The sequence below is a fragment of the Mauremys reevesii genome, linkage group 11 (genome assembly GCF_016161935.1).
Source record: "Mauremys reevesii isolate NIE-2019 linkage group 11, ASM1616193v1, whole genome shotgun sequence".
Lineage (NCBI taxonomy): Eukaryota > Metazoa > Chordata > Testudines > Geoemydidae > Mauremys > Mauremys reevesii.
Genome location: NC_052633.1, coordinates 47990063 through 48002794, shown reverse-complemented (window position 1 = coordinate 48002794; position 12732 = coordinate 47990063). Strand labels below are relative to the sequence as shown.

Sequence of the window (12732 nt, the reverse complement as noted above, 5' to 3'; positions counted from 1 at the left end):
CCACTGGCTGGGGTGTCCCCAGCTCAGCGGTGATTTACCTCTCCGCTGGCTGCTCCAGGTGCCTGAAATGATGAACCTGTGCAGCTAGGGAGTGGTGTACGACTGGTCTTGCAGCTTCCCTGTCAGAAAGTAATTTTTCTGCAGGGAAGCAAAGAAATCTGCAAGGGACATGAATACTACGCATACACAGTGGCAAGAATTCCCCCAGGAGTATCATTTGAATTCTCCCAGCTGGAGGACTTTTGGTGACTCTAAGCCTTTCCAGAGGGTTGCATAAAAAGAGTGATGCAGTTATATCACAGATGTGTGCTAATTTGCTTGGTATGTATCCTGAAGGAGGAAGGGAAGGGTTGTCGGACTATAGCTACAGTAACCTAACTGGAAGGGGTTTGATTAAAAATAGAGAAACAAAAGAAATTAAATTCAAAATAAAATCATTGTGGTAAATTAGTAAGTGTTAGGATTAATATAATTCTGTCCAAAACATTAGGTTAAGAGTGCTAAGGTTGCAAAACAATCAGAAAATGTCAACACTGAGATTGCATGGCAACCTTTCTCTGCCCCTTTGTGCATACGCATTATGATACAGTCTTTAGTTGCATGATCACACACCATTTCTCCAACAATACAAGTAACATACAGTTTCTGTAAGTGTAGACTGCTGGTCTCTCTCTCCAGCCCAGGAAGGAGTGACACCATGGCCAGTTTCTGAATCAGCCCCTTTTTCTCAGGGCTTCATTTATTGGTCGTACCAACAGTCTTCAGAAAAAACACCAAATAAATCCAATGTCTATATCAGGTCCCTTTCCCTTACCTCAGGGCTTCATTGTGGGAGTCCCCCAGCTCTGGTAGCTCTTTCCCAGTCCTACAAGCCACCTGTCTGGGAGTCCCACTGCTGCTGGAGCCAATCTGCTGCTTACAGCGCTCCTCCCTCAGTACTTTCAGCCCTTAGCAGAATACAGTGCTTATCAGGCAATCACCTGATCCCTTGCAAATTGCCAGGTATTAATCTATTTTTAACAGGGTTCTGCCTTAGTACAGGACTCACAGGCCCCAGGACCCCTGGCTGTTATGGGGGCAGATCACCCTGTTACAGTAACTACACATGTAGCATCTTTAAATGTGATTCTTTTTCATTCCTATTTATATGCTCTATTTTCATTATGGTCCAGTATATCTTTATTGCTGTTTGGGGGTCAGAGTGCAGTATATTATCAACACAGCATTCCTTAAGTATTCCAGGGGAGGAGGCCATTAACTTCAAAAGCTAACTTAGGTCCTGATCCTGTGAAGACTTGTGTACATGCTTACCATGAAGCATGCGAGTAGTCCTGATAAGCTTAGTAGTTCTCCTCATATCCTTAAAGACCTGAAAAAGAGTTCTGCTCAAAAGCTTGCCTTTTTCACCCACAGCAGTTGGTCCAGTAAAAGATATTATAGCCTCACCCACCCTTGTCTCTCTAGTATCCTGGGACCAATAGAGGTACAACAGCACTGTAAAAAACAAGATATTGAATTAATCACATGTGTAAATCTTTGCCACATATGTGCCCTGGCTATAAACTTAAGGGACACACACACACACATGCCCAGCAAATTTGTACTATTGGTATGTGCCATCTATAATCTATAGTGTATTGAGTAAGTAAGGTTTACTGTGAACTCTTTGCATTGGTGACTTTTATGGCATACATTGACCATAATACTAAAGATGCTACATAATGGTAATTAGGGTTGTAGAAAATAAGTGTATGCTAAGCTAATATACTGTATTATATATTTGAGAAATAGTATGTGATCATTTGATTGAAGGCTGTGAATTCTTATTTGACTACAATATTGAAGGGAGCTGGAAGGGTCAGAGCCAATCTGTCAGGTAAATATGCATTTTATGGCCTTCCACACAAGATGTTAAATACCAAAAACACCACCCCACAACTCTTAAACAAGCAAAGAATAAGATACCAATTTTTAATTAAAGACGATTTCGTGGACTTGATCTGCAAGTGCTGTTTTTGCTGACATCACTGTGAGTTGTATGTGTGGATTGAGGGCATGATATGGCCCTAAAAATCTTTGCACTCCATGTCTTCAGTGTAATTATCAATTGACAATCAACACTTGTACATCAAAGCCAGTGATCTAGGTGAAGCATGAAATGGTTCCTTATCTTAATGACCTTGCTCACTCTTAAGCACTCTTTGGCCATCAAATGCTGATATTCCTCTAAGGACCAGCAATTATAAGTATGTGAAAAGAGTCAATGAAATATTGTGGTATAGAAGAAATTCAGCATGGAAATATTCAGTATTATTCTAGAACTGAGACTTTGTTTCTTTCATATTTTAGGAAGAACTTGAATCTGCTAAAAAGTTTCTGTATTATGAAATGGGCTACAAGGCAAAATCAGAGCAATTAACAGACAGCTCTGAAATCACTCTTATACCTTCAGATATTGACAGGTAAATGAAGTACAAATGGACCTCCCAGATAGTCCCTGGGAAGATATTTCTGTCAATCTTTTGTGTATACCTTTTCCATTAATAATCCTATTTTGCAGATATCAAAAGAGATTCCACATGTTTGATAAAGAAAAGAAAGGCTTTATTACCATACTAGATGTTCAAAGTGTGTTAGAGGTAAAATTTCTCTTTTGATTTTTTGAATTCTTATGTCAGTTGTGTAGTATGATCAGTTAAATCATGTTTAACTGATCCAGTTTTTTTGCCTGTTGTGGTGTTTTTTTATTTAGAGCATCAGCATTCAAATTGATGAAAATACGCTTCATGAGATTTTAAATGAAGTGGATTTGAACAAAAACGGGCAGGTTGAACTCAATGAGTTTTTGCAGGTGAGTGGTTTTTCTATTTTAGTTGTAATGAAAGGAACAAAAGAACCATCATCCCCTTTTGCTCTTTATATTGGAAATTAATGATCAAAGCTAGATGTAGGGTTTGTACATATAATTTTACAAACTTGCCATTAATTTATGTTGCTTAAAGGTGGACAATGCTTGTATCAACGTTAAGAAATATCAACAATGTCTACACCAGTATTTGTATTGATCACAAAATGTCCTGTACTCTGAGCCTATCCTCGTAAGGGCAAATGCTGCAGCGTGTGCTTATAATTTTTTTTAGCGATGACCATTATGTCTGGACAAAGCAGTGGAGAGAAAAACAAAGGGGTTGTTTTCACTACTTTATTACCTTGACGTATAAATCAGTTTTATTGCTAACCCAATTGACATCCAGCAAACAAATCTCTAGTTTGAGTTGGGTGATGCTTTAAGATCCAGCCAACTAGCCCATCAGTGGGTATGGTTGGCTAACAACAGCACAGTAATGCAGTGGGGATGCATCAGCTCACGTCACAGCAATTCATCAGCCGCTAATCGAATCCTTCTGTGTAGCTCAAGTGTTGCGCATTGTGGTCCCTCTCTCTAGAGACTAGCTCTGAGTGAGAGTGACCACAAAGCAGAACACTAGGCTAGCTCGAGTGTAGTAACTTGAGTGTAACGCGCATCCGCAAAAAGAAAGAGGAGTAGTTGTGGAATCTTAGAGACTAACAAATTTATTTGAGCATAAGCTTTCGTAGGCTAAAACCCACTTCATTGGATGCATGCAGTGGAAAATACAGTAGGAAGATGTGTATATATACACAGAGAATATGAAACAATGGATGTTACCATGCACACTATAATGAGAGTGATCAGTTAAGGTGAGCTATTACCAGCAGGAGAGGAAAAAAAAACAAAAAACTTTTTGTAGTGGTAATCAAAATGGCTCATTTCCAGTAGTTGACAAGAAGGTGTGAGGAACCCAAGCTAACTGTTGCAGTGAAGAATTTACTGAGTCTGAAATCCTGGCCCCATTGAAATCTATAGGAATTTTGAATATTGCCTTCATTGGGGCCAGGATTTCACCCCAAGCGTAGACTGCCTGTCCTGCATTGGCAAGGAGACATAGTAGATGAGCTAGTAGGTATCATCCATCCATGACTGATAGGAGTTTTCTTTTAAAACATGGAGTTTGGCTGCCTCCCAGCTATCAGGAGGTTAAATAGGAGGGCTGTCTTCTGTACTTTTTTTTTAAAGTAACCCAACTAAAAGATTTGCTGAGGGGAAAAAACAAAAGACTTCATGCTCCCCTTGACTTCTGTGAGAGAGTATACTAAACCAGCAGATCTGAACTGGGGGCAACACAGAAATGATGAATGGTGGTTGCTGCAAACTCAAACCCTATACATGCATCTCCATATAGAACCCTACCTTTAGGGACAGGGTTAGGAGCCCATCACTCTCTGTAAGTCTCCTAGCAAACTTGAGGGGCGAAACAGAACAATACACTGCTGATCAATGCTGCAGTAGTAATTTATGTGGATTTTGTGTCCATGCTGTGGAGATTCCATCAGGGAACAGCTGCAGTTGGGTGGCACATGCTGTCAAGAGTCCTCAGAAGCTGTTTAAGGCCACAGTGCCTAGGCAATGCAAGAGGGTGAAATACCCCTTATCCCCCATCCTCACACAAAGAATTCCCAAGCAACTCTGAAACTCAAGGGGTTTTCCTATGCAGAAACAAACCGTCTTAGGCCCAGGCAGTATATCCTGTAGTGTGAAGGGGGATCCTTTTCAGTAGTAGAGGGTTGACTCCTACCCTCAGATTCACGTCTGCTGCTTCCTTCAAATTAGGTGTGAGCCACCCACACGTCTGAGGGCACAGCTTGGCCAGCCGCTGCACAGTTAAAACAAGAGCATTTGTTCATACTGAATAGGACTATTGATTAAAAGCTTCACTGTAAAAGTATTGGGGGCAAGAAGTGGCAGGTTCAATGTGTGGTCTATGCCATCCACATTGTCCTGCTTAATTTCTGAATGATCTAAAGAGAGAAGGCATCAGAGTGCATGAAAGGGGGATGTTAACATCAGTTGTCTATGCATCTTTTGCAAATGCTTCACAAGAAAAAAATAGAAGGCAGTAAAGATGCCACTGAATTGTTTGCCTCCATCCATTTGACTCCCCTCACATGAGCAGTTTGTTTGTTTCTAGCCAGCCAGGTCTGTTTTTGTAGAGTCTTTATTGGTCAGGTATTTCAAATGACTGCCAGGTCTTTCCCGAATCATGGCAATGATGAATGCCGAACATGTGATAAATTAATGCTGGGGATTTTGGTCAATGTCAGCCCTTTCTTCACTGTGTCAAGTTAAACAAACAAGATCAAGGCAAAGGAAATGGTAATTGTCTCTCTGGAGATGAGCTGTAGATAAGAGCATTCTTGAATCTAAATGCAGAAAATTTTCACAGCTTGTGTCCAGCATTGCAAAAAAGGAGGATTTATTTGCCTAAAACATAGTAACCAAAAAAACATTTAAAATCAAATGGAAAAAATAGCCCTGTGACATCATACTAATACATTTTCTTTAAAAAAGAAAAGTCACATATTTTCAGGCAATTGAGAGAGAGGCTCCCTTTTTATATAAAAGTTTCAACTAGGGAAGAAGAGATGTGACTTTGCATTTTATAAACAGGACTCTCTCCGTTTATGAGTGTGGGTAGGTTGGTTAGTTGGGGTGCACTATAATTAAGAAACCAAAAACTGGCAATTAATCATGCAGTGTTTATTGTGCTCAATTCTCTCTTTAGAGGTTGTATGTTCTGTGGTTTTAATACTTCCAAAATGTGAATGACAGCACTTTTTGCATATTTTTAAAAACTGTAATTATTGGTGGCTTCTAGTTTATCCTCTGCGTTTCAAAAAAGCACTGTAAGCCACATTTTGAAACAGATTCCTTAAAAAAATAAATGTTTGAAATCTGGTTACTGAGCTCAAAGTTGCAATAATCAGACCTTTTGTACATTTGGGCTGAATGTCTTCTATATATGTGGACAGCATGCAGCATATTGTGCACTACTATAAATTAAGTTTTAAAATAACAAGTAAAAAAGGTAACAAGTAATAAAACACACTCTGATTGTTGCCACCAAGGTAATTAAAGGAACTTATGTAAATGGTGGTAAATCCTTTAAAATGGATCTATTAGGATTCATGCTCCTTTTGTGTTTTCTTTCTGAAAACTTTCATTGGATAACGTTTCCTGGCAGAATGTTTGTGGAAACTTTTGTGTTTGCAAATAATTGTGGAAATTTGTATTTGAATGTGTGCCAAGGTGCTTGCTCACGTTTCCAAGTGGGGAACAGAGCACTGCCATGTGATTTTTTTTTTTTTTGGACCATTTGCAAACAGTCAACAATGAATGTTTTCAGAAACTGTTTGCAGTCTATCTAATGAGTTTTTAAAAGTTAGGAATTTTTAAATAAAGAATCATGAAGAAAGTATGATGCTCAGATATATCACAAGCAGAAGCTAAATTCATTAGGTACGTTGTTACAAAGTGTTTGCTAAGCTCTAGTCTAGTCTTTAAGAGAAAAGTCAGATAAGTAAAATGAGTATTGCATGTTTTGCTACCATACTGATATCACGCAAATCAATACTGGAGGAAGGAAGATAAAAAAGGATGTTTTCCTGATTCTTGTAGAGTAAGACCTGAGTAGAGGAACTTATCAGCATCTGGGTCGCCAATGCATTTGTGATCACTAGTCTGTTGCATCACAGACTAGTTTCTTGGCTGTGTCAACTGGCGTACTTCCACTGGTGAGTGGAACTATGACAGTTTTCACCAGCTGAGGATCTGGCAGATCCTTAACATTACTTGTGTAGATATTTGGATATTTTTTGGACAGCAAGTAGTTTTCTTGAGTACTGTTCAAGGGCCCAAGCTGCCTTTACTTACGTGGACCAGAGATAGTGAAACCATGTGAAACTATAGGTGGAGGGCATAGAAGACGGGGAAAGAGCAATTAAACAGGAGGAGGAGGGACTGGATGAATTGGCCCTCTGTGGCATGCTCCCCATGGGGCCTGGCAGATTTTTCTACTAGAAATTCTCTTGGAAGTTAATTATTCTCCAGGTCACCAGGTTTGTGTAGGCCCAAGTGTACCTGCGATAGTTTTGAAAAAAGGGAAGAAATTTGAAGCTCTAGCTGCTGTTGGGAGGAAGAAATCATATTTTGTAAGTGCCCATTGCTTTTTGTACTGGAAAGTCTCTTACCAGCTGACTACATGTAATTTCAAGCCCAATGCGGATCTTATCCATCGGTTTTTAAAAACAAAAAGCTAAAGTCTAACACTAGAGTATGTTCATTAAGGGTAGTGCTGAGAGTCCAGTTTCAAGGACTTAAATGCAAACTAGTTTTAAAAGTCTAAAGAAACTGGGATTTAGAAGAATCGTGGAAGTCTAGTACACTATCCCTACAATAAGATTGCTTAGTGAGAAAGGTACATTGCAAGGGCAGTGGCAGATCAGGAACCATGTTCTCTTTTCTATCTTTGTGACTCTTTCTTTTCAGATTTAAAAATAATTCACGCATATGAATTACCTTGCAAGCTTGGTTGTAATGAATGGCTTTAGAAAGCCAGGGTGTAGGGGGGTCCGCTGCACTGTTACTTACAAATATATCACATCCGTAATTTGTACATACACAGACAAAACTACCACTGGCCATTCTGGAAAATGTACATTTAAAGGGCGCCACAATCCAGGCCTAGAAAGCAATACCTACCATTTTGTTTAAAACCTATAGTAACAGCGTTATTGTTGTGTTTTAACATTTGTTACTGGTTTGGACAACATACTTCATAAACTCTGGCATTGTTTACACTGGAGATCTGTCTCAATTTCAGCCATTGGTAACCAGGCATCAGGGGATGCTGCAACCATTCCAAATCCCTAGTATAGACAGTGTACATAGCTACAAACTGATTTACACCAGTGCAGTATATCCTGGTTTCAAGCAGGGGTAGGGTGCATCAATGAAAATAGCAGCTCAGAGCAATTTACCTTGTCTACATGATGGGTTTGCTTTAGTTGCAGCTACCTTACTGGTTGGCCACCGATGGGTGGGATCCCCAGTGCAAGGAAGACTTTAGCCTTTGGGGTTAGTATCTCTTTAAGTGTTGTCTGCCAATTAAATTTGGCTACTATCATTAATATGCTGTAAACGTTTTGTTTTTTTTTAAGCTCATGAGTGCTATTCAGAAAGGATATGTGTCTGGAAGCCGATTGGCTGTACTTATGAAAACTGCTGAAGAGAACCTACGTGAGAGAGTTGTTATTCCAGTAGATCGAAGTGGTGGTGGACTGTGAGTTTGAGAAGTACAAAACCTGCTTACAGCTACAAGATAGTTTGTCTATGTGTAGCTGCCTCGTTCAGTGCTGAAAAATATTCCAGTGCTTTCAAATGTCTGTTTATTCTACGTGATCTGTATCTGGCGATCAGGGTATACAAAAACACATTGATACATTTCTTTTCCTTATTTTCTGTGCTGATATTAATACTCCAAAATGTGGCCTTTTGGACTGGACATGCTTTAGAGGTAGAAATTATTTGCAGGAATTCAGAATAGTCTGCAAAAGTCTTGTTCACAGATACTCCCTCTCACAACTTTTGTTAAGCTTTTAGATAATCTTCACCCTTAAAAAGAAATGATGCACAGAGAGTGACTGCTACCTGAGATCCACATCATTAAAAGTATTCTGCATATGTGCAAGACCATATGTGTTCAAAGTGCCTGTCCACAAAAAGAAAGAGGGGAATCATTTTGGTGGCGGAAGGGGGAATGTTCACATTTAGGTTTCAGGAGGATGCTACAAAGAAATATCTTGAACGCTGCCTAAATTAAACATCCTGAAAAGGAATCATAGTGATATTTATAGAACGTTACATAGATAGTCACTTCAATACTTCTCAATGTTGTTCTCATTCAGTGGCACCAATTTTACTGCCAGACAGATTTCTGGCAATAAAAATTTGACAGCATGAGACTGGAAGAGCACAAGATTGGACAAAAAACCCAAAAGTCTCATAGATGAGTTATAATTTAGAGGTAAAAATGTATGGGTACAGCTTTCCCTTCTCCTCCTATAAGTGTGAAAACCGTGCTTGTCTAGCAAGTATTGGAGTCTACTGTAAAGTCTCATGCTATTTGTTTTTGTATTTTTAGACAAATACTGAAAGTAAAACAAGAACTTTGCCATAGTGCACTGATCCTAGCCACTTAATATTTGAAAAATGTAACTTAAATGGGAAAGTGACTTTGCATTCCAGCAGGCCTTACTGAAAAGCAAATTAATGCAAAAGCGGAAGATCCAATTTTGGAACATTTATTTGAGCCATTCTCAACACATGCTCCACCTGGCTATTTACGCTGCAACTCTTCCTATTATTAAATTGGCTATGATCAGCATTAAGATCAGATGGAGGATTTCTGCCTGATCTGTGACAGGGAGGGGAAAATGAATGCATATTTTATTGGTGACTGTCTTTCATAATACTCCTTTGAGTATAAATACCAGTTTACATCTCAAACCAGAAGCCTTGAGTTTAAAGTGCCACCACATATGTACACAACTAAATGCAAAATCTGATTGAATTTAATCCTGTTTTGCAAATTCCTTAACATGATACTAAGTTAATATTCTGCAAGCGGTACAGTTCTGAAAAATAGTCAATTTAAAAAAAAAATCATATCCAAAGTATATAAGTGCTGAGGATTTATAGTAACTATGATAATAGTGCTAACTGCAGGTGGTAGTGTCTGAATATTTTGATCTAGAAAGTTTCCGGCTATTAAAAACTGTATCTATCTAAAAATGGAAGGAGGAAAAACCCACCTGCAATTCTTAAATGAATATGGAGCACTTAGTCTAAGCAAAATCTTGTGGGGGAGACAGTCTTCTAAAAAGTCCCAGGTAAGATCCTTTTAAATGATTTTTCGTTATTAGATTTTCCTAACATCAAGATGCTTTGTACCTTATTATACACATTGCAGTGAAGAACCAACTTTCCTTGCCTTTGAGACCACCGAGCACTCACTAGTATGGCTCAGTCTATGTGAATTAAGTCTTCGTGCACACTTGATTATATGAGGTCTATTTATGAACAAAAAGGGCCATAGGATTGTTTCTCTATTACGTTTGTGCATTGAAATATGTCAGTATACACTGGATAAAATGTATATCTGTATTTTTGAGATATAAAGCTATTTGTGTCAAATGTTTTTTCAAGGTAAAGAGTAAAGAACACAATAACAATTTTGCCACATATTCCAGAACTGAGAGGAAATCAAGGTACAATAATACAGAGTTTTGTTTTGTATTTTTCAAAAAGACATTATGCTACCAATAATTTTTAAAGTGTAATGGCTACAAGTGACATATAAGAGGCTTTTCAGGTCAGGCGAAGAAAACCATCGCATTTAACATATTTTTTATGGTTCAGTACACCTTTAAAAATAGTTCCCCCTCTACTCCCTTAAAAGTTATACTATTAAGAATGATAATTGAGGTTTCACTGTAAAGCCTAGACTGTCTACCACATACTCACTCCTTGCTGTTCTTTTGCTTTACTAATGTAAATATAACAAGCAGAATGTAAAGGGATTTTCAAGGCTGCGTGCCTGTCCTCTTATATTGATTTACTTTGAATTTTAGTTGCAATAAATGTCTTAGCCCTCTGCTTTTTTGTTTTTTTGTGGCAAAATAGAATGTGTATAAATACTTACTTTGTACAACATAAAAAGTTGCATATATTATTTATACTGGTTTAAATAGTAAAACAAAAAATCCAGAATTATTTGATTTCATCAACACATTTTATGTTTTGAAAAAAGATTATTTCATGATTACTGTTCAGGTCAATTCAGCTGTAAAATTTCATTGTCCTGCATTGTTCTAATCTAGTATGAAACATCTACTGTTTAAACAAAAACTATAAGTGTCTGGGGGAGGGAGGGAATGTATACTGCATATTTTTCCATGTGGCACTTTTATGTATTGTGTTGGGTTATTGTTCTAGATTGGACTGTTAAATACTGTGTTTGAGGCTGGGTTGTCATTTTTATAACTGTCTCAGTGTTTTATTGCCATTATTTATTACTTTTGATATACAGAATGAGCTGCATGCATTTATAGAGCAATAAGAGAATATATTTAATGTGCCTTGTTTTTAACTGAATAAGAACTGAAAGCATGAATCAATAAAACTGATTAAAATGGTCCACTCACGGGTACTTTGATGTTACTGGCAGTTACAGAAATAACTTTGCTTAGCCTTAAACAAGTTCAGAATAAAGTTGCAAAATAGATACATTTTAGTAAATCCTATATATAGCAAATACATGTCATTTAGTTTAGAATTCAGTGGTTTTAAACCATAGCAGTTAATACAGATTTAGCATTATCAGGTAGATTCAGTTACTGCTGAAATCCAGGTGAGATATTCTGAGAATATCTTATTTTGTAATCTCATACTAAAAATACAACTAGCCAATTTCAACAGACATTTTGTTTAACCAAATCTTTTCAAGCTCAGTCTTCCTATGCACACTGATAAATTTTATCATAATTAAAGTAAATAAAAATAAATGGAAAACATTACATACAAGATCCGTTTTTTGATCATTGTACGTGTCGGGTTAGTCTAGGCTTGCCAAGTGTTGATAAATGTTCTGACAGAAAAATGCTATATATTTTCATTGTCAGTAAATCAGAATCGCTGTTATCAGTTTTAACACAAATTTTATAATGCCAGTATTATTTTATAGGTCTTAATTTAGTCATGTGACAGGGATATCCTATATTTTCATTTAGCCATGCTGCATGCAGACATTGTGTATAGGGTGACCAGACAGCAAGTGTAAAAAATCAGGATGGGGGGTAGGGGATAATAGGTACCTATATAAGAAAAAGCCCCCAAAATCGGGACTGTCCCTATAAAATCGGGACATCTGGTCACCCTGATTGTGTATGTGCTGCAGGGGTGAACACCAAAGCACTGTAAAATATACTTAACTGATACCTCCAGAGTGCAATTGCAAAAGATTAAAAAATCTGTGCATTCTGCCTTTATAAATGATTTATCAGAAAACATTTGCCATAATACTTTCTCAAATACTTTTGCAGTCCTGAAATTGCTTAGGGGTGTGATCCTGAGTCGCTTCCTCAGGCAAAACTCCCATTGAAATTAATAGGATTCTTGCCAGAGTAAGGACTTCAGCCCTCTCTTAACATCAAATATATGAAGAAGGTGCAGATTTGTTGTAGATAAAACCAATTGCAGTGAGCATAGAAATAGGATATGGAATATCATAGCAACATTAATATTTTAGTGTCAGTGCTCAAACTGGTGATTCCTATGTCAAATGTGAACTGATTGCATTTGATTAGAGGCGGCAAAATATTGAAGAAAAACACATCTTCAACAAGGATGTATCTTTGTCCTGTAAGTGAGTTTTTTTTTGTTTCTGCCCCACTAAAAATGAAGGGCTTGTCATGATTTCAGGTTTTTCTTTCCTTGACATTTTAGCCCTCATTCCTCTGATTAGCCACGAGAGTTGTGAACATATATAGAGTGGTACAAGAGTTTTGGTGACACTGCAGGATATTTGCACAGGTAGTGTCACAAGAAGGTTGTGGACTTCACTCTGGAATCAGTGTTCAGTTTATGTAAGAAACCAATGATATGGGCAAATTGCTGGGCTCATCTTTGCTCTTCATATTTCATAGATAGCAGCAGAGCCTCGTACATAGATATACCTGAGCTCAGTGGCAGGCTCCTTTATTTATCCCATTAGTTTTTTCACAACAAGCCATTCATGAAGACTTAGATGTGTATTA

General features: G+C 37.8%; 1 protein-coding gene across 9 annotated transcripts in view; it reads left to right on the top strand.

Annotated features, from left to right (window-relative positions):
• The window catches only part of GPD2 (glycerol-3-phosphate dehydrogenase 2), a 111002-nt gene extending 99888 nt beyond the window's left edge, over positions 1 to 11114 (top strand). For all 9 annotated transcript variants that reach the window (XM_039494963.1, XM_039494970.1, XM_039494962.1 and 6 more), the window contains 4 exons: positions 2350 to 2462; positions 2561 to 2639; positions 2753 to 2851; positions 8077 to 11114. In XM_039494963.1, the coding sequence (XP_039350897.1) occupies positions 2350 to 2462; positions 2561 to 2639; positions 2753 to 2851; positions 8077 to 8202 (417 nt within the window). In that variant the 3' untranslated portion in view covers positions 8203 to 11114. The remainder of the gene's footprint in view (positions 1 to 2349; positions 2463 to 2560; positions 2640 to 2752; positions 2852 to 8076) is intronic.
• Positions 11115 to 12732: the final 1618 nt, after the last annotated feature.